The 21,567-nt window shown below is 44.1% G+C and overlaps 1 protein-coding gene across 2 annotated transcripts in view; it reads left to right on the forward strand.

The window, feature by feature from the left end:
* The window catches only part of runx3 (RUNX family transcription factor 3), a 39,522-nt gene extending 18,611 nt beyond the window's left edge, over nt 1-20,911 (forward strand). Inside the window, exons 5-7 of one of the 2 annotated variants that reach the window (XM_028565708.1) lie at nt 5,507-5,650; nt 11,623-11,697; nt 17,688-20,911. In XM_028565708.1, the coding sequence (XP_028421509.1) occupies nt 5,507-5,650; nt 11,623-11,697; nt 17,688-18,166 (698 nt within the window). In that variant the 3' untranslated portion in view covers nt 18,167-20,911. The remainder of the gene's footprint in view (nt 1-5,506; nt 5,651-11,622; nt 11,698-17,687) is intronic. The other variant, XM_028565710.1, reaches the window with a different exon arrangement.
* The last annotated feature ends 656 nt before the right edge of the window (nt 20,912-21,567 follow it).

Genomic DNA, 21,567 nt, shown 5'->3' on the forward strand with positions numbered 1-21,567 from the left:
TTTCACACTGCTGATGTCCCCAGAGAGAGAGACAGATGCATCTGCCTAAGGGACCAGACGATCACCCAGCTGTGGTCAGAGAGGGTGAACTTCTGATAAAAGCATGCCAAAACCTTTGCTGACCTCCCATTTATGGCACAGACTTAAACTCACACCCAGTGTATGTCCCAGGAAATAAACAGTCTATGCATTTAATCCATGGTAATGATATAGTGGTAAAACTTAGTGCATTCATACTGAAAGTGTTACAAGTATGTTATGTAAATGAGCGTATAGTAGTGTAACGTGTGTGTGTGGCTAGCATCGACTCATTTAGGCCCAGACGAGACAGCCACAATCACCAGCCAAGGGTAAAACCCACATCCTTCAGGGTCAGCCTCAAAACAAGAACTTTGATTCGTCCCACTGTAAATACCCAACTGTGTGATTGGTGGCCTTGGGAAACACAGTGCCAAACACCCTTCTGCAGAGATGTTTTTTGAGCTGTCACTAATAGAATGAAAAGGGAAGTATAAGACAGAGTGGCGGAAAGAAGCAGGGTGGGAACGAAAACGTTGGGGGTTCAGGTCTGCTAGCGAGGAGGAAGAGGAAGACAGGTGTAGTCTTTGCTCAACAGATGTTGAAACGTCCCCAGTGTCTGTTGAGGGCAAACGGAAGTTTGCTCGCAGGCAAGTAGGCCTCGCTGCAACATATGTTCAACTGTCGCCCCACATTGCACTGTTGGGATTCCGAAGTTAGATAAGGATGCTGCTCTTGTGTTCACATCTTTTCAACACTTAACTTTCAGCACGTAAAGCATGGGCATACCTAAGAGGGAAGCTAGATGCATTTTAAGTTACTATTGATTTGACTCATCCCCAACAACAGAAAAGGTCATTCAAACGTGATAACCTACTGAAAGCTGCTATCACAGTCTATCGTAGTAGCCTTAATATTAGACTCACACATGCTTCTCACACTGCCCAGGCATTCTTGTATGTAATCCTATATGCATACTTACATAGACCTTACAGTCCAGACATAGTTTTCAGAGTTAAGTGAGATATACTCCAAATCAATTCTAGTCTGTTATCAGGGGCCTATCAAGTCCATTTATATGTTGAATACAAATATTTACACTTCAAATATATTCAGTGCAGACCTGGGCTGGGGCCAAGGCACGTATTGCCCTTTGCCGTCCAGATAGAGTTTCACTTTGCCCCTGAAAAAGTGCCCAGCCCTTTACTAAAAAGAGCTTGTGTTTAATGTGTCTCCCTTTGGACGGGAACATATGTTTCTTTCTTTCAATGGAGACAAGAGACAGACAGAGAGAAAGCGAGGAGAAGCAGAGAAAAAGTGGGGGATGAAGGAAGGAAACAGGTCGTATTGGGTGATCATTCAGCTGTGGCGTCGGTGTTTAAGGCCTGGCTGTCACCTTACTGAGCAAACACTGTCTCTGTGTTGAGCTGATATGGGCTTTGTGGAGGGAAGGCTGGGCAAAACTCGGTGGAGTTTGCTGATCTGGTCTTAGAGCACCGGTTGCAATCTCATGAAAAATTGCTTTGCACTATTCACATCACTTACACTTGAATCTATCTGCATGTGTTTCAAAGCACAAGGGCAAAGGAGCAAAGCAACATTTCAAGTTGTTCTGCAGTAAAGATGAAACCATCAGGAAATAAAAAGACACACGTACAGACAAACACACACACACACACACACACACACATACATACAAAACAAAAGCGGGTTCTGAGAACGGCACACCCATTTCTTAAAAACACAGCCATCGCCTTTCCGTGCATCGTTAATACCAGAAATTTTATATCAAGCATTTTATTTGTTCTTCATAGACTTCCATAATGCTTTCAGATGATGCGGCCGCTACTCTGAGAGGAGGCTAGTAAATCTACAACCTTTAGCATCCATTTCAGCTCTGGGTGCTTATTGAGCACTGCTGTTTAGGCCTCGTGTGTGCATTGGCCCCCATCTCCCAGCTCTATCTTGTGGTTATGATATCATAGAGAGAAAAACAAGGGCATTCTCTCCTAAGTGCACCCTGACACATTAAATATTCATCTGACCACAGAAACCCCTCTGAAATGGGGCTGGTGTGGAGCGCTGGCACCCCTCTGGCCCCCAGACCTGCAGTCAAATGTTGGCGGTCGGAGCAGACACACTGTGGCTACAGGCAGGGTCAACTGGCCAAAGAGAGCGCATTAACACAAGGTTTAACTGCAATATACAGGTTGAGTGTCTTTGGTGATATCTTGCAGAGACTGTAATGATTTAGATAGTCAGGGGATATGGCAGTCACAAAGGTTTAAAAGACAAAAGTTTAATTCTTTAGTAGCTACAGTTAAAAATCTAAATGTGTCTTAAAGATGAGAGGAAGTGTGTGAGTGTGGTGCCCTCCTGTATATTTATAGTATCCAAGAAACAAAGGCAAAGAAGAGAAAAAAAAGAGAAGGGAAAAAGAAAGCCACCTCCTTGTTGATTATTGGTGTTAACAGCAACTATGGGCCCCCGGGTTAATGAACTCCAGGCCTCGTTGTAATGCAGGGTTTCTGCAGCTTTCACCAAGTCAAATGTAACACTTTTAAGACCTTTTTAAGACCATTATGAATGAAATTTAAGACCTTTATCACAACATCAACTAAGCCCTAAATTCAAATTTTTTTCATTTTTGCACTTCCCCATACCTGAAGAATAAAATCCGTTTTATGTCTTTGGTACAATCCGATAACACAAAAGCTGAATGGCTGCAATATAAGTTACACGTTGGGCTTATTTGTAGTCATACTACAGTGAAATTATATTTTGACTAACAAAAGAAAGAACTACAACACCACAGAATAAAAAAAAAAAAGCATAATAAGGTAGCGTTACGTGAACGTAGGAAAATTAAGACCTGTTTAAAAAGACCTAGAACACAATTCTTCAGCAAATTTAAGACTTTTTTAAGACCTAAAATTTTGATTTTTAAATTTTAGACTTTTAAGACCCCGCAGAAACCCTGTAATGAAGCCTCTACTCCCCCCAAAAATCACCCTCTCACAGCCCACTAAACCCCCCACTGGAAGCTGTGTCGTCAAATGCAGTGTGTCCCTGCCAACTGGAAATGGGCCACGGGATCCAAAGCTAGGCTTGAGTGTGTGTACGTGTGTTTGTGGACAGCTGAATGATCACTTTCATCCCTAAAGAGCCAGCCAATTCATCTTGGACCACCACTGGCCGTAGAAAAACTGACCAATTATATTTTTTTCCCCCTGCAGTCTGACTTTTTTTCCCCAACCAGACAGCGGTGGGATGTATCATTTCCCTGACCTCAGCCGTTTGAGGTGGTGTAAATCTCTTAATAACTACACAAGGACACATATAGGGGCTATATTTGGAGGGCTGCTTCCCCTGGCCGCCCCTGCTCTGGCCTGGAACAGACAGTAGCCACAGTGTTTATGTGGGCGATGGAGCCTGGACCTGGCGCTGTGTGTGTGTGTGTGTGTGTGTGTGAGAGAGAGTGAGAGAAAAAGAGTGAGAACGCAAGCCTTCATTCCTTCCATCACAGTTTAAAGAGAAGGCAGACTGGCCACATAAGAGTGTGAATAAAAAAGATATTACAGAGTGTGTGTCTGCGTGTGTCCAGCCATGTTCCTGAGTAACGGCACGGAGCCGGTGGGCCAGTGGATGGAATCACACACTCCGTCCTTTCCTTTTGGCATCCAACATCCAAATGCTAGGGAAAACAAACAGCTGCGGAGCAGCAACAGAATTGCTGTCTCTGGTCTGACAGATTAGTCATGACTGAGTCTTTATCACACACTGACTCATAAAGTGCAACAGATCCGTTGATCAGTGGGTGTGAATAAAAAAAAAGTACCATTCTGTGCTGCCCTTTGACTTCAGACAGAAAGGATTCTGTATCAGTGGCTGCCTGCGTTTAGACATTGTGTCTGTGCATCAATGCGCAAAGCCTTTGTGTATCTGTATGCATGTGTGTTGTGGCTGTCGACGCTAGATATTTCTATATAGTTCGTAAAGAGAGGATGGAGGGGAGGTGGTGGGCACAAACAAATGGACAGAGCGGTAAACGAGAGGAAACTTTACCCATGGGTCAGCCTCCGAGGGAAGATATATTGCCCATGGGTCAGTGGAGAGAAAGGACGGGCAAAATCCATATTGGTCCGTCTGCCTTGCCCCCTTTATATAGTGATAAAATATTCAAATCCAGCCATTACTTCACATTAGGCTACTCTGTAGAGATGCCAGGGAGAAAACCACAGAATGTATACATGCTGGTTCACACACAGTTTTGGTGCATTGATAGTTACATTAAAATCTCTTCCTCCCATTAGAGGCATAGCCCTCATCCGGACTCACGTCTGACATTTAAGGTGTGTTCACATGTAGAGCATGTGCGTGTGTGTGTGTCTGTTTGTGTGAACATGTGTATTTATACATGTCTGCGTACGCGTGTGTCTACATAAAAGGCATGTTCAGAGGTTTTTTTTCTTCTTACCATCTCCCTGAATGGGACATCAAAGTGATAAGGGCGTTAAGTGTGTTGGTTAGTTCTCCGGGCATGGACAAAAAGAGATGCAGCAGATATGCTTCACTTTTTCAGAGTTCATTTTCACATCCTGCACACACACACCACACCCACCTACAAAAACTCTATTTCTGTCTCTTTCTTTATCAGTTAAGTTTAACACTGATGACTATATGGTCTGGTAGCTTTGTCTGGGTGTTTCCATCTGACTAAGTGCTGTGTCAGTCAGTCAGACCTGAGTTTGTGTTTTTGTATGTGTTTGTGTGTGTGTGTGTGTGTGTGTGAGAGAGAGAGAGAGAGGGCTGGTAATGGGGTGGGGAGACCGATCTACTCACTTTCTTATATACACTTTCTTGTTTTTTCTAAAGCAGGATGGCAAGATAAAGATCACTTAGCTTCAGCAGTTCATAGAAGTGCATAATGTCACAATTCATAGTTTATTATTTCTTAAACTTTAGGTTCAGGGAAAACAGCATTCCTCAAGCAATTATTTTCAACCACTTACGCTATCGTTATCTGCAGATGACGCGGCAGCAGGTGCAGCTTGGGTAACACTTAGTGTCTAGCCAATGTATGTCAAGGTCTGCTAACATTCTAATAATATTTTGTATTTGCAAGCTGAAAACACAGTGTCTGACAGTGACAGTGTCGTCCCCCCCCTCCCCCATTTATATAATTGCATGTGAGTGTTTGTGAATTACAATGGAGGATATTGATGGTCTTCACAGTACAAGTCAATTTTACACCGATTACAGTTTAGACAGGCAAGTTTATTTTTTTTGCCAGGACATGTCAAACTGCCCGGCTTCATTAAGACATTTGGGAGGAGGAAAGGTTTTCCAACAGGACTCTTGTTATTGTTTTTGCTATTTTTGTACAACTCTGGAAATATAACGTGCCATTTTCCTGGTTGTGTAGGTGTTAAATTGGCAAGTCCTTGATTTCTCTCTTACCCGTCCTCCTCTAATGTCGCTGTTTCAGGGCACAGAGTGAAGATAGAAGACACCCAGAAGATGCAGTTCTCGGACAGGCTGTCAGAGATCGAGCGCTACCAGCGGTCTATGCGGATAGGCCCAGTGAACAATAATCCCCGCCCCATCCAACAAACCCACCTAAGCACACAAGGTGAGGACCACTGATACATACTACCACAACCTACCAACATCCCCATAACACACTAAAGTCAGCTCACATTAATCACCATTACTTAGAAGTAAATAACTCCTTCAATAAAACAAACATATCTTTGTTTTATTTGGCCAGAGGGTAAGTAATCATCAAATCTGTTACACATCAAAACAGTACATGCAGTCCACCAAGCATAAAACTAAGCCATGGGTCCTTCATGTGCGTGTTCTCCACGGGGGGGCTTTGGAGTTCTGTTCCACTGATCTGGGAGCTGTTAAATGTGTTGGCCGTCCGAGGGGAAGCTCATGTCAGTTCTGTCCCCGGATGCCCTGCGTTGGTGGGTCCGGGCCCCACAGTGTGCAGGTTTGAGTCTGTGGCCAGGTGGCATGGCGGGTGCTGCCAACCGAGCTTGGCCTGGGTGCCAAAGCTGGCCTCCGCACACCGCAGACTACAGCCTCAGGAATGTAACAGCCGCCCGCTACCTTGGCAATCACGTCACTCTCAGGATGGTCGAATGTGCGGGGGTTGGGGGGCTGAGACTCAGACTGAGGTGGTGCGATGGAGGGGAGGGGGTTGTTTCATGCATGTGTGTGTGTGTTTGTGTGCTGTGGACAGCAGCTGCGTGGTTGGAGTGAGGATGAGTGTTCACTCTCCGTCATATGTCAGAACCTCTTAACAGGATGATGGAAACACACACACACACACACACACACACACACACACACACACACACACACACACACACACACACACACACACACACACACACACACACACACACACACACACACCCCTCCTCTCCCACCCACTCTCTAGTTCTCATGCTAGCTAATGAATCTCATTACCTTTGTATCTGCATGTTGCTTGTATGGGAGCTCTGGGCCGTGTGTGGGTGGAACTCTATCTGTGTGTATCACAGCCGTACACCGGTGTTTGGCCTTGTGCTTGGCTTAGCCAGCGCTGAGTCACCAGTGTGGGCCTATCTAACAGCTGACTGCGGAGAACACTAGGGTCTTTTGCCCTGCTCCCCCATGTCCTTACTTACTGTTGATATTGATTTTGTTCCCTCGCACGGCCTGTACCGAGGAGAAAACATGTCAGCCATTTTAGAAACACCACCGACCGGTTACGCTGAAAACAAACACTGTTGAGCTTTAACACAATACAGCCACTGTGATGATAATTTTCGGATGGGTTAGAGTTTGGCGTGAGCTCTGTAGGCTGTCTGCCAATAAAAAGCCCCCTGCAGCTAAGCTTATACTGGGAGCTTTAAGTTTCTGAGGGCTGACTTGAATATGGGGGAGGGTGGAGCACTCCGGTCGGCAGGGAGAGGTGTGCAGACTTGGTCCAGACAGAAGACGAAGAGGAGCTCTTTGCTCTGCTCTCGTCTGCCTCGCACGGGATTAGGGCAGGAATTAGAGCGTCATAGGCTTGCCAGGCTTCAAAGTGCTGTTGCAACACACACATGTACAGTACATACACCGTGAGCAGACACAACACATTAACATCAGTTGAAACCGGCAGAGACGGTAAAGGCCTTGAGCTTCGCATTACAGCTGCCAGTGACTGGAGGCCGTCTATAAGAACTGTGTGAGTGAGACAGACGAGGGGAAGGGCTGTAAAAACCACACACCTTAATCTGTGGTATTACCATCATGACGGCATACTGCAGGGCAAAAAATAATAAAATAATTAAATAACAGAGGGAAGGGCCCTTCTCCCTCCCACCTCATCTATCTGTTGGAGCGTCTGAGCAGCAGACTGGAAACGTATGTCTCGGCACACAGAGCGCTCCCGTTATGTGTAGGAATCATGCACAGACAACAAAACCACGGTATTACAAGAGAAGCTCAAACAAAAATAGACTTGTTGCAATAAATCCCATTCAGAGAGACAGCGAGGTGTTTACATATCAACAGCACACACGTCTCTGCTTTTGGCAGCACTGCCAGACACCGTTGTATTTTGCAGATACTTTAAATCCAGGGGCCTGTTTGTTTGAGAATTGCCGGGTGATAGATCGCCCGTCAACACGTTATAATTACATGGATTCCCGCCTCGCCGTTACAAAAGATGTTTTCCATTATCCGGGGCTGGAACCTTGCGTTTTTCCCCTTGAAGACAGCTACATAAAAAAAAGAAATACAGTGTCATCTCCTTCTAAAGCCTCCTTGCTTCATATTGTTGTCTGAGCAATGAAATACTGTCTCAGTTTTCTTGTCAACAGGAGGTGTCTCCAGACATCTGCTCAATGCAACTCTGGATTCTTAAATCACACACAGACGATTGCACCATAGCCACATTGAAAATACAAAAACACACACACACACACACACACACACTTTGCTAGTGTTGCAAGTTTCTTCACTAGTGCCCCAGACAGACGGCTGACTGGGTAATTAAGAGCTCATTACAGTGCATGCAGTGACAGGATTCCTGCACGCTGGCAGACGCTGCATTCGCTGCTTGTTTTCGTTCTTCTGTTGCCACAGGTAAGCCTGCTAGACATGTGGAATGATTCTCAGCAAGGGCGGAGGGAGTGTGTGTGGTTGAAAATGCGTAGTTCAACTAGTGCATTCAAGCAAATCTGACACTTAGACAATCAAGTACTAAATTGTTAATCTGGTTTGCAAAACCTCAAGTGAGGTACATGTGTATACTATGTGTCTGTGGGTGGCAGTTTTTTTTTTTTTTTCTACCTCTGATACAGAATGTAGTTAATCCTTTAACATGTCAATGTGACACTGCATTTATAATATATACACAGTTCGTTCCACTCTTAAGACAAGCAAACTGATGACAGAAAATTAGATTTTCCTCAAAGTAGAAAACAGATTCCAGTTTTACCTTGTTCCATTTAAAATGCAGACAAAACTCAACAAGCCCCTGGCACAACCTCTAACAGACAGCCGAGACGAAAGCGGCTCTTTTAACTTAAATGTGTTTTAACAGTGAAAGAGGGGGAAAAAAAGAAATACAGCAGCAATTTAATCATCCAAAAGAAAGTCCTGGCACTTTTGAGGTGGTATCATTTAACATGTTATTTGTTCCAACACCTGTGTGTTCCTCTCTGAAGATGAATATCTGATACTAGCATAACGTTCCGCCATCAAGTCAAGTGCTCGCTTTGATGAGGGCCCAAAAGTGTGTATGTTTGTGTGTGTGTGTGTGTGTGTGTGTGTGTGTGTGTGTGTGTGTGTGTGTGTGTGTGTGTGTGTGTGTGTGTGTGTCTGTGTGTCTGACGTGTGACCCATGTGGTGATGTTATTGAAAAGGTCAGTAGAATCCTGCAGAAATAACATATTACAGATTTAATTTTTGGAATGTACTCTTTGGCATTTATCCTGCAAGTTCTAGTTACTTTCTATTAATGACACTTCCACAAATGTTGGTACCTCTGGCTTCCTCCTCCACAACTGGCACACATCTGCTGCAGCTGTGCTTTGGCCCTCTTGTTCAGTATGTTCAGGCTGTGGCCTCTGGAACTGGACTTCACTTGAGAAAGTCCTGTTTGATGGAGGACCAGCCCGATGCAGCCGTGCCCCTCCTGCCTCGTCCACAGTGACCACACTGTTTACACCACATAAACAAGCTGGTCGGCCCCCCCAGGTTCGAGGCGGCACTCTGCTACTGCCGCGGCCCGAGAGGCTCTCACTAATTCACACATCCAGAAAGACATGATCAGCCAATTACAAGCGAGACAGGAAATTAGCGCCGTCAGGTAGCTGTGGTGTGGACTTTAGAGTATAGCCGTCACACTAGTTGGGTTTCATGCTGATTTCTGCCAAACCCAAGCAGGAAGCTGGCCCTCTGAGGCCAATACAACCAAAATGAGCAGGAATCAGGACCAGTCCTTTAGACACTCTGTTTTACTTCTGCGCTCCACTATTTACATAATATGTCAATGGCCGCCACGGAGTTTATTTGTTATGGTGCCTGAAAGCTTCACTTGTGGTTACTCTCTTTTTGTGACCCTGAGATGAATAATTCAAACTGAAAATGTTTTTGTTCTTCAACAAAAAAAAAAAAAAGAATCTTTTGAAGCCGCCTCCTTGGTGAAAAAAAAAAAAAAAGAAAAAAAAGAGAAGTGAGAGCAAGTTGTTTTTTACCAGACTCAACTGTTTGTATAAGTTATAATTTCACATCAGAGTCAGGCTGAGTTTTACATTTCAGCAATTACAGAAACTACATGTGTGCCATGAACACTCTCTATTGAGTCTGGGGAGAGGGGAAGGGTGGGAGGACGACGAGCTCTCAAAGAGAGCGTAGGATTTTTCAGCCCATGTGTTTGTTTTTGCTCACGTTATAAGTGAGGGCTCAAAAGACATATCAAATGTCCCACATAGCTGAGCCAAGGCCGTGTTCCTCCCCTCTCTAACACGCTCTCTTTCTCTCTCCTTCCCTCGCTGGCGTCTTTATTTCTCTCTTGCTTGCTCTCTCACATTCTCTCCCCGTTGCGACGCCTAAGGCCTAAGCGAAACAGGAAGCCAGCAACAAGGGTCGGCATTCACTGTGTCTCAATGACACGCTTCATTACGGCAGGCGCATTACATGTCTCAGAGGCGTTGCTGGATCCGGAGTCACGAGGATGGACGCCATTTTGGCTCAATCATCTTTTCAGCCAGTCCTTTCATCTACACATGCACTTCAAAAGCAGTGCATGTGTTTATTTGTGTCCTCCGCAAAACTACACTGGCACCACCCCAAAGCTACTTATTAGTGACGCAGTGGCCTCTTCTTCCCAATCCAGCCCCTGCCCTCCCCACTCCTTAGCTCCGCCCAGGGGGTTGGTCCTCTTATTAACAGGGGTAATCTGTGCCCCTGGTATTGACGTTGTCTGCTGGCCAATCAAAATATTTGAAGGAAATGTTTATTTTCTTGAGCGAATCGCACCAGCTGCTTGCAAGCCTTTCTGAATAAGGCCATTTATGTGTAAGAATTTGCCATTGTGAGGTATAGTGCAGGACCTCTCGGTGACTGAGTGCTGATTTGGGCCTTTGCAAAGGAAGTGGAGGAGCTCCAGGGGAAGCACAGATCTTACACATGCTGAGCCCAGTGTGGCTATAGGTGAACAGCCCATAACCCCCCACCCCCTCTGCTGCTGGCATCCTTCTCCATCCTAATTGCCACTACAGGAGGTTAGGAGTTTACTATATTTCGGTATCTCAACAGCGCAGGGCAGAGTCATAGTGATACCACATGGCTGACTGCTGTCATTTTAAGCAGAGCACCATGAGATTTTTTTTTTTTAATGCATGTTTCTGTCTTACATTTTTAACAATATGCTGTTCAGAGGCTTGTAGACTACACCTCTGCACAACCAATGTGCTGAGACTGCCCATGTCCACAGAGCTCCGTGCTAGTTGTCTTGTAACATCGGCCCCGTCTCAGACTTAGAGCAAACAGCCCCAGCTTGTGTCAGCCCTGGTGCGGTGTGGCCGTTGAGTGTGAAGCAGGGTCCCACGCGTTGGGCCAGTAGGTCCTCGATCCTTTCCCGTGCATCCTGACAGCTTGGCTGGACAGGCTAGCGAGTGTCCTGCACTTCACAGGTCTCCGCTGTCCATCCAGTGTCTCGCCTGAAAGACCCAAAAATATCTCCCATGCACCCATCAAGCATGTTTTTCCAAGACTGGTCTCACTCTGGTGAGAAAACCACCCCTCCTCTTCCCAATCTTCCCTGCTCAGTCAGCAGAGGTGAACCTGTGACAGGAAGACACGTCTCCAAACCGCCAGATGTCAAGACAGTTTTAACAAGTCTGTCATGAAGAGGTTTTCTGGATCATGCTTTAGATTTCTATGGCGCAGGCAGTGACTTCCTCACCCTGTACACGAATACAACCCACACATGTATCTGTGTTCCACAAAATACTAAATTTTAGCATCCCTGCACAAACAGAATTCCTTCACTGACTTATTTCTGATAAGCAGATCCTAGTTCTCACCTATTGTTCTTATTGTGTGTTACACCAGCCCTGTGGCAGGAGCAGATGGACACCCCCACTCTGAAGACATGCAAGGTGGAGGAGGACCTGAGACCATGGCCAGGTGAGACATTGCAATGCCCTGCTTCCTAACTGTTTTTACTATGCCATAGATGTCTGTATAACTATGCTTTTGGCTACTCTTTCTTTTAACTTTTCCTCACATAAAGCTCGGCTTTTCCAGTTTGACCTCAAAAAAGTGTGTAAATGTGCATATCTGTGCTTTTGGGTGTTAATGAGAAAACTGTTGTGAAAGGTATTTGTTAGTTGCTAAGACATAATCATCATGTGCGCCGCAATCAACAAGCAGAATGAGGGGTGAGGTCACTAGTAGTCAATGGCCTTAATTACAAAGTGTGGGCAAATAGGCGCAAAAAATATAGAGGAGATAATGGACTGCCAAAGTGTTCACACCTTTCAAATAGTACATATTTAAGAACATTTCAGAACAAACTGAAGACTTCCAAACTAATTTACTTTAATTAGACATTGCGACAGCCTTTCAAATTAAAACTAACAATACTGAAGAGGAAAAGCGAACATAACAGGGCGTGCCAGTCGTTGTGACAATTTTGGAGTCTGTTTTGCCTGTAGGGCCAGCACTACACCCAGAACATTCCTAGAACGCCACCAACCTGCCTGCCTTCTTCTTCCTCTCCCTCCCACTTTCTTTCATTTGTTTCTTGAGGATTTGGGTCTTTGCTACGGTCTAACAGACCCCTCAGTCTCCTATCTATCCCCTACCGAGAAACTGCCACACCACACCAGACATGCTGAATCATCCACTCACACTGTACTGAGGACACATTCAGACACCAGGGCTCCACACTAACTTTTTGCCTTGGTTGCACTGGTGCGCCTAACTTTTTTTATTAAGGTGCACCAGCACAAAATTTAGGTGCACCCAAATTTTCCCTCGCATCGCCGTAACGCTGAATGGCGATACACGATATATAGCTCTGTATTTTTTACAAAGTGGGCTAAATGTTCAGTTTTAAGTCAAAGCCACTTTTCACAAGCTCTTTTATTAAAACAGATGCAAAGGGTTTCCTTTACCAGTGTGAAAATATACAGCTGCAAATGAAAGCATAAATAGCCTAGGATAGCCTATATAAAAAAAAAAAAAATATATATATATATATATATATATATATATATATATATATATTTTTGACTCCGACCTGCGGCCCTTTCCTACATGTCATCCCCCCCCTCTCTCTCCCCTTTCATGTCTTCAGCTTTCCTATCAAAATAAAGGCCGAAATCTTTAGAAAAAAAAAAGAACGACCGAAAGACCGAGGGAGTGCGATGGACTGAAGCATACGCTACTCAGAGAGTGACGGCTGACTCATTATCGGCGTTACACCCGTCTTGTGTAGGCTATGAAATGTCTGTATCGTCACTGCGCTGCATTTTTATTAAGTATGATCCAGCAGGCTCCGTCTTACACGCTATTACTCAACCAACTGAAGTTAGTTGCATTTAATAACTTCTAATGTGTTTTTCACCGTGGCGGCCGCAGTAACAGAGAGTTACCAGCGGAAACACTGGTACCAATACAGGTTTCCCTCTCATACTTAACAATATACAGCTGTGTTAATAACAATTAAAACTGTAGACAAATGTCGGGAGTTTGGACCAGCGGCGCTGTGTCTCTCCATGTTGCAGGTGAGCCGGCCGGTGTGTGAGTGAATGGGGGCGGGACTGCGCGGAGGAGAGATCCAAACACAGGCACGGCTTTCCAGAAGGAATGGGTCATGTAACGCAACATTAAACCATATCGATATAAACGACATCGCTTCGTTAGTGGAGAGGCAGCGGATGCGAGGACGTTAGGTGCACCGGTGCGACCTAGGAAAAATCTTAGTCGCACCCTTACAAATTTCGGTTGCATTTGCGACCAAATTGGTCGCACTCTCGAGCCCTGGACACACTAAAGAAAAGAATAAAAAGTCTTTAAGATCTGACTACGTGATCTTGCTGTCTTTTCTACAGTTTAGTAGAAAGAAGACAACGCCTGAAGCGGAGTATCGAGACCGGGAAATTACATATTTACATGTGTTACTGCTTGTACGTGGCATTTTCTAGCCAGAGATTCAGTGCACGATGGTGTAAAAAATGTGATCGACAGCGATGGTTAGTAAAAGCATATGTTTGAGGCACTACAGCCTAAACTTGAAATGCCAGGACATCCAGATAGTAAAGAGTATGTAAGAAAGTATAAATGATGATGCTACTTGTATTCAAATATATTTCATCCTTACAATAACAGTATACATAGTCGAGGGTCAGCAAAACACATTACACATCAGTGGCTTTGCAGGGACGTATCATATCTTTCACAGAAAAGGATTTACTTAAACAAAAAATTTAATCATGTCACCTTGTTTGTTGATGCATTAGGAAAATCACAGGTTTTTTTTGCAATCACAAACGTCCTTTACCCTTGCTTGTATTGTGTGTCACAAGTTGGCAACATGCAAAGTCCTCTGTGCTCACATGATAAAGTGCCTAACATGAATGAGGCTTTGGGGCTGTTGACCATGGTGCCACAGTACAGAGGTGATTATCATTTGCATTCAACATGATGCTCCAGCCCCAAAGTCTTGGTGCCTAAAAAAACACCTGGAGATCATTTGTGTTCATTTGTGTCTCCTATTCTTTGGCCTGCTCGGCAGCTCTGCCCTGGCATTATGTTGCGTTGTCTTCGTCACTTTGTTATCAACAATGATTGCTCATCCTCATGGCATCCACTTTTTCAAACCACCCAAACCAGTCAAAATCAAAAAGCTCTCTACCTCTGAAAGGAGCTGCAGTGTTTCTTTCCCGGATCATATGAGGAAATCAATCAAACTGCACAGCGCAGTGGGTGGGTGTAGCTGGACCAGTCTGGGGTTCTCTCTCTCTCTCTCTCTCGTTTCCTCCCCTCCACTTATTTGCCTGAGACACCATTCCCTGGGCACTGGCCGTCACAGTTTGCATCAAGCCTGAGTAAACATTTCACAGGTGATCACCTGTATTTGCATCTCCCCATCGCCAGCTCCGCCACATGCGGACACACACGCATACACACACATATCTTCGCGCACAATTACACACACAGACATGACCACCTCAAACTTGCGCCTTATGTTAACAACCAAAATCAGTTTCTCCCATACGCAAATGAGGCAAACCTCCGGTCATATCTGGGTTACACGCTTGACTGTGGACTAGTGGACTTCTTGAGCTAAGCAGAACGGAGGAGGACGACTCCACCCTTGGTGTTGCAGAATTAAATAAGTGCGTGGCGCTATGCTGGAGAGCTAGAGGAGGAAAGAGAGCCCTGGAACACTATGTTCTCTATAAAAAAACCCTGATTCCCAGCTTCGTAGACTGGGAACATCACAGACAGCAGACTGTGCCAGCAAGCCCTCTGGGGTCCATCCCCTCTCCTGTCCCTGCAATTTAGTCAACACGTTTCAGATGAGCCTAATGGAGATCATGTGTGGTTTTGGGCCGCAGAGGTTACAGGCAACTTCTACCAGGCTCAGTTAGGAAGACCCTCTCTGCCAAAGATACACCACTGTTACCACAGCCACAACAGTGAAGCCTGTACTTACTAACAGGGTGGGGGAGGGTGGGGATGCAGTAGGTATGCAACATGGTTAAGAAAGAGAAAAAGCAGACTGCACAACTTTGCTTCTCAATTACAAAACAGTTTGTTCAGCCCTCCCCCCTAGAGGGAGCTACTGTGCTGTAGAGAGTTTAAGGTGGTAGCAGGCTCGTCCTGGCTCAGAGCCAAGTGCTTGATACTGCACAAGCCCATTAAGGTGTTGTGATAAGTGTCCAGACTAGTTTCCCTTGACAGAACACAGGAGTCAATCCCCACCGCAGTTTAGCTAACACGTTTCCACCGACTCCAATTAAATGGAGATCATGTGCGGGGTGGGCCGCAGCAGCAAGAGCCATCAAGTCCCCCCCCATGCCACACATCCCCTCCCCAGCTTCACCCTGAAGCCTAAATTTAGCTCAGAGAGGAGAGAGATAAAGGGACAGAGAGAGAGAGAGATAGAGAGAGATAGAGATAGAGAGAGATAGAGAGAGATAGATAGAGAGAGAGAGAGAGAGAGAGAGAGAGAGATAGAGAGAGAGAGAGAGAGAGAGAGAGAGACTTTTTGGGAGTCCGGTAGGAATTAGTGGGCCGACTCCACTTCACCCGAATCAACAGCAGCTGAAGGCTCGGATTTTCCTCGCGTGAAATCAGATATGGAGCTTGACTCCGATGCCTGGTAGACTCTGGAAAAAGAAACAGCCCCCCCACCGCCACCAAACTCCCTCATCCCAAAAATAAGAGGAAATTCAACTGCAGAAGTGTGTTGTTGAAAAAAAAAAAAGTATAGAAGGGGCCATGGAAATAGCAAAGGAACAGATTTTTTTGAAGCTGAAAATGGACCCAGTTCTCCAGACATAGGGAAAAGACATTTCAACAAGACTGTGGCACGCAACTTTGGCATTCTCCCCCCTCAGGGCTATGGCGTGCAACCTCTTGCTATTTCACGAATACAAGCTCTCTTTTCTCTGCCATCCAATCCACATTTTACACTTGCAGTCATGTGGGCACATTGGGCCCATAAAAGCCACATTCGGACAAACAAATAACCACGGAAGTGTGTGTGTGTGGGTGTCTGTGTGTGTGTGTGTACACAAGCAGGTGTGGAAGGAGCATGTGTATGTTGACATCAGGTATGAGGAACTCTGCCTCGTCATTGTCGCGTACAACCAGGTTAAGGGCGTTTACGGTGTACAGTATTTCAGCCTTACCTTACTTTCCTCAAAATTATACTAGTGTCATGAGCACAAGGACACAACATGCCTAACTTGTCAGGCAAGACATAATTCACGCCTCTAAATGAGAATTATAATGCAGTGTTTGTGAACCACAACAGATACTGTATGATGCTGTTGTGTGATAGTGACAGTTGCTTTTTCGTGAAAAACTACCCGCTGACCTGAGAAATCGGCAGGAGGTTTACTAAACATTGCATAAAACTGATACAACACCTTCTACAGTAACTTACTGTACATACTACAGCAGAACTATGGAACATATTTGTTCCTGCACCAAGGTCCAAAACCAAATACTACAGTTAGATGGCAGCAGGCAGCGTTCAGAAGTTCTACCTGACTGCAGAACTGTGAATGGGTTCATATCCGAAGCTCAGGATGTAAGATCAGCCAATAATACTCCTGAGTTAGACGGGGCAATATGGTTTTTGAGTCAAGGAACCAAAAGATGGTGACAGTAGTGGCCCCTAATCTCAGAGAAGCAAACTGCCAAGTCAAACCCTCAAGCAAAATTGCTTTTCCCCTTTTGTCATCTGAGTAAATTATAAAGTGTGCAGTGACATTGAAGTCCTAACGGCTAGGTTCACAGTGCTCTGTTACCTGTTAGATTACACTTAGCAGTTAACTCTGACAGGTCCTAGACTGTGATACATTTTAACTTAGAGGATATTCACATGGAAAGCATTCTCTTTTTTCTCTTCCTTCCCTCTTTCCTTTACTTTTTCCTTCTCTGTCTCTCTGTCTGACTCCGATTGTGACCGTCTGCCTCTAACTATGATTTATGAGTAGCACAACAGCGCAACAAGCCGTCGGTGTTTATACAAAGCACCCCTCAGCACTGACAATGCCTCTTTTCATTGCTCTGAGAAAGACAGAATACAGTATGTTGCTCTCCTTTTGAAGGAGTGGTAGGAGGGCGGTGGCAAGGGGGCCTTTTCATAAATTCAGTCTTGCACATGGTGCTGTGGGAAGATGTGCTGTCAGTGCTTGATGATATTAAGCAAAAAAAAATTCTCAGTTCATTACTTCCATGGATAGACATACAGTATCGCAAGAAATCTGAGCTCAGAATTTGGTGGTTTGGAGAGAGTTCTGGAGATGGGGGTCATTTTTTATAATAATAGAAAACGAGAAAATCTCCGAGCCCCTTGTTTTATAAATCAACAGCAGTTTTCATTCGTGCCGAATGTTTGTTGACTCTTTCCATCTTTTTTTTTCTGCCAACAGGGACCCAAGATCTCTTCAACCAGAGGACCACCTTCCCGTCTCTGTCGCCACTGACTGACCCTCGCTTCTCAGACCCCCGCATGCACTACCCTGGGGCCTTCCCCTACTCCACCAACACCTCCAGCACTGGCATCAGCGGCCTCAGCATGTCAGCCTCTTCTAGATACCACACCTACTTGCCACCACCTTACTCAAACAACCAAAGCCAGAACTTCCAGTCCAACTCCTACCTGTATTATGGCACAGGCTCTGGATACCAGTTCTCCATGGTGGCACCGGGGAACACCGGGGGTGAGCGCTCCCCCACCCGCCTGCTGTCCTGCTCGGGGGCCACGGGCACCGGAGGGACCAACAGCCTGATGAACCCGGGTCTGAACAACCAGAGCGAGGGCGTGGAGGCCGACGGCAGCCACAGCAACTCCCCCACTGCCATGAGCGCCTCAGGCCGTTTGGATGAGTCCGTCTGGAGGCCTTACTGACTGACAGACAGCTAGACAATCAGAAGCTGCAGGAGAAGTGAGGGAGGCAAAGTAAAAGAGGATGATGAACAAAAAAAAGATGAACACTGAAAGCAAAAAAAAAAAAAAAGAGAAATGCTGCATGTTTGTCTTTAATTTCTCCAGCACTCGCTTTAAAGGCTTTCTCTGTTTTACCATCTCTCTCAAGACTTACGTGTATTTAGTAGTACATTTTGAGTAAACTCCTGCACTGTGCTAAATCATATACTCTTAAAAAGGACTATAAAAGCCATAGAAGTTGAGGTGTTCAGCTGAAGCTGTAAATAGACGTGAGGGTAAAACCAGGGAAGCCACAGTAATGTTTTAAGATCATTTGCCAGATACTCACGAAAAGACAAAAGAACAAAAGACAATGGAGGTATCAATCAGTACAGCTGATGAACTGAAAAAAAAACCCAGAAAGACAATCATCAAACAGACTGTTCAGACTGATCCAACTCATTTGGTCGGTGAAGACCAGCAGTTGGACTGGCTGTTTGCTCCCCGAGTGACTTCGACATCCTTCCAGGCATGGCTGCACTGCTGTAGCAATCGGCCCTTTAAAGCTTTAAATTTCTGTAAAAATTTAATATAGCGAAAATATTGTGTCAGTTATGAAAACATCTTCAGTTGGATCCAGGGCTGTTACATATACTTATGCAGTACCTTATTGCCTAATTTATTATTCAAATGGACACAGCCTTTGGTATTCCGGTACGCGTTGGATGTTTTCAACGCAATCCCTGCATCTTAAAAAGAAAAGCATTTTTTTTCTGTCAGAACTCACATGTTTAACAAATGAATTCTCTTCTGCTATCCCTATCTTCTGCTATCTGCAGGACAATGGCTGATATTTTGAGGAATGTAATAGACTAATGCAGAGGGGTGTTTATTGGTTTCTTTTTTTCTGCAGGAATATTTCAATCCTGTTGGCGCCTACTCTTTACATTTTCTTTACATTTCTTATCCAAGCCCTTTTATGGAAGAAAAAGACCCCTCCTATTCTAGTATTTTTTAACTGGATGACACGGTTTACTTTCAATATTTATTTGAGCCAAATTGTGAGGAAATGTACGCATATACACAAAATCCTTAAGCATTTCTCTCTTCCTTTCCTTTTTTATATATATATATATATATACAGTATATATGCCTTATTTTGTTGTTAAGTATAAATTTGGAATTTGTGTAATATATTGCTACTAAATTATAAAAAAAACCAAACCTTTAATGTAATTATTTTGTCTTCCAATGAAGCTTTGATGCACTAAAAACCTTTATTCCTTATGAACCACGCCCGACAGATTCTGTTAGTGAGATGGTGTATCTAGAGCCATAATCCTCTAAACAATTTCCAAATTGCCTTCCTGCGCTAAATAAGCCATTCGCTTAATTTTTGCACTATGTTTGAATTTTCATTTCTCTTTTTTTGTTTGGTTATGTATTTACAAATATCTGAAACTAAATATTAATTATTCCTTCACATGTATTTGCTACACACACTTAGGGTCCTTTTAAACAAATAATTTGTCAAGTAATTAATGATGTCATGACACACACACACACACACACACACACACACACACACACACACACACACACACACACACACACACAGGTGTGTGTGCACATTCCCCCTGTCCAGAGGGCTTTTCCCCAGCAGTTACACATGTGAGCCCTATATCCCTGGGGGAGGAAGAGTGTGAGGATAAAGGGATAGAAGGTGGGGTCAGAGTAAAGTGGTATCTTCTTACCAACACCAAGGGCAGTTATGCAAAAAAGTAAAAAACCTTCCCTTGTTGTGCACAGGTCCCTTTGTTCTGTATAATCAGTGAGTGCTTTGAAGCCTTTATGGCCCAGATTCTGTTTTTTTTTGGTCTAATTTACTGATCATCGGTGCCAGGGGCTCATGGCTCTGCCAATAATTCATACGCCTGCACAGATCTGAGTAGGAACGGTGTAAAGACATTTACAGCAGGTATCAGGTGTCTAATATCTACTAGAAAAAGAGGAAAGCATCCATGACTCTGGAAGGGATTTAGTTGCTACAAAAGTGAGATTTAATTTCAAAAGTGAATAGTGATCCAAAAAGGCTTGCATTTGCAGCTCAGGTAAAAATATGATATGCAAGGTGTTTTGTAGATCTCACATAAAGACCCTCTGCCTTGTTCCTCTTTTTTTTTTTAAATCAGTAGCAATGTCTCATTCCTATCTCCCTTTGATTTAGAGGATATTTCCATGCTCTCTCCTCTGGAGCTTTTATACAGTATTTTGGGCAAAAATCATGCAGCTAGAGAAACCACATGTGTACTTTTATTTGTGTGGTTCCTTAAACAAAAACCAAAGATCTTCACAACTGCCTGTAATACTGTTAGGATGATAGGAAAGGATGTCTTTTGATCGCTGATATCATTTTTTATGCAAAACTAGGAAGCCAAAAATGTACAAGTGAGTTCTATTTTATTGTATATTGGATTAAAGAGAACAATGTTATTTTTATTTTTTTTTTACAAGCCCCTTTTTCTTTTCATATACCAAAATGTTAATTCATCTTTGCTCCTTTCATTTCTCTTTATGCTCAAAGCATGTACATCTGAAACTGATATGTTAATTTAAGAATCCCATCTATGTATGTAATAATATCGTTAATGCTTCCATATTGAGTGCTTGTAAAGTTTGCGGATAATGTAGTTTTTAATCATTTTAATTAAAAAAACATGTGTCTCACTTTTGTCTTGAAAGCTGCTGTTTATTTAATAAAACATGACTTGTTGAAAAAACAAAAATCAATTATTAAAAAGGAACTCCAGGAGAGAGTTATGACAACATAATATTTCTTTCAGCTTAACAAAGCCACCACCTGCCCTCTTGAGAAAAATCACACCCACACTAGATTTAGGATCAGTATTTATTTGGACACATTCTATACCATTATTTGCTTTATATATGGGGGTGTTGAGAGTGAAAAGGGCACAGGGTATAATTCACCTACAGAAACCCAGACACCATCACATCAGCTGACAAATGAGCAGAGAAAAAAAAAAGATCCATAAACGTTCATGAGACCCAATTTCATGCCAGCACATTCGGATCCAACAAATTCTGTTCTTGAGCCTCAGACAGTAAATGCCATACAGGCCACTGTCTCAATCTCATAACCCTGGCAGTTCATTGGCAGCTCGTTCCCAATAACTCCCTTTTAATAATTATCCTTGTTCTATTCCATTAGTGACACTCTCGCTGGCAACTACCCACACTTCTCAGGGGTTTGAAAATGCCTCAGCTGTCAACACAGCGGTACCCAGAGCATAAATGAAGCGGAGCTCAGGAATCCAACACCGCCCTGGCAGCCTCCATGTTAGCGCACGTCGGCAAGTTGTCAC

The sequence above is a fragment of the Perca flavescens genome, chromosome 20 (genome assembly GCF_004354835.1).
Source record: "Perca flavescens isolate YP-PL-M2 chromosome 20, PFLA_1.0, whole genome shotgun sequence".
Taxonomy (NCBI): domain Eukaryota; kingdom Metazoa; phylum Chordata; class Actinopteri; order Perciformes; family Percidae; genus Perca; species Perca flavescens.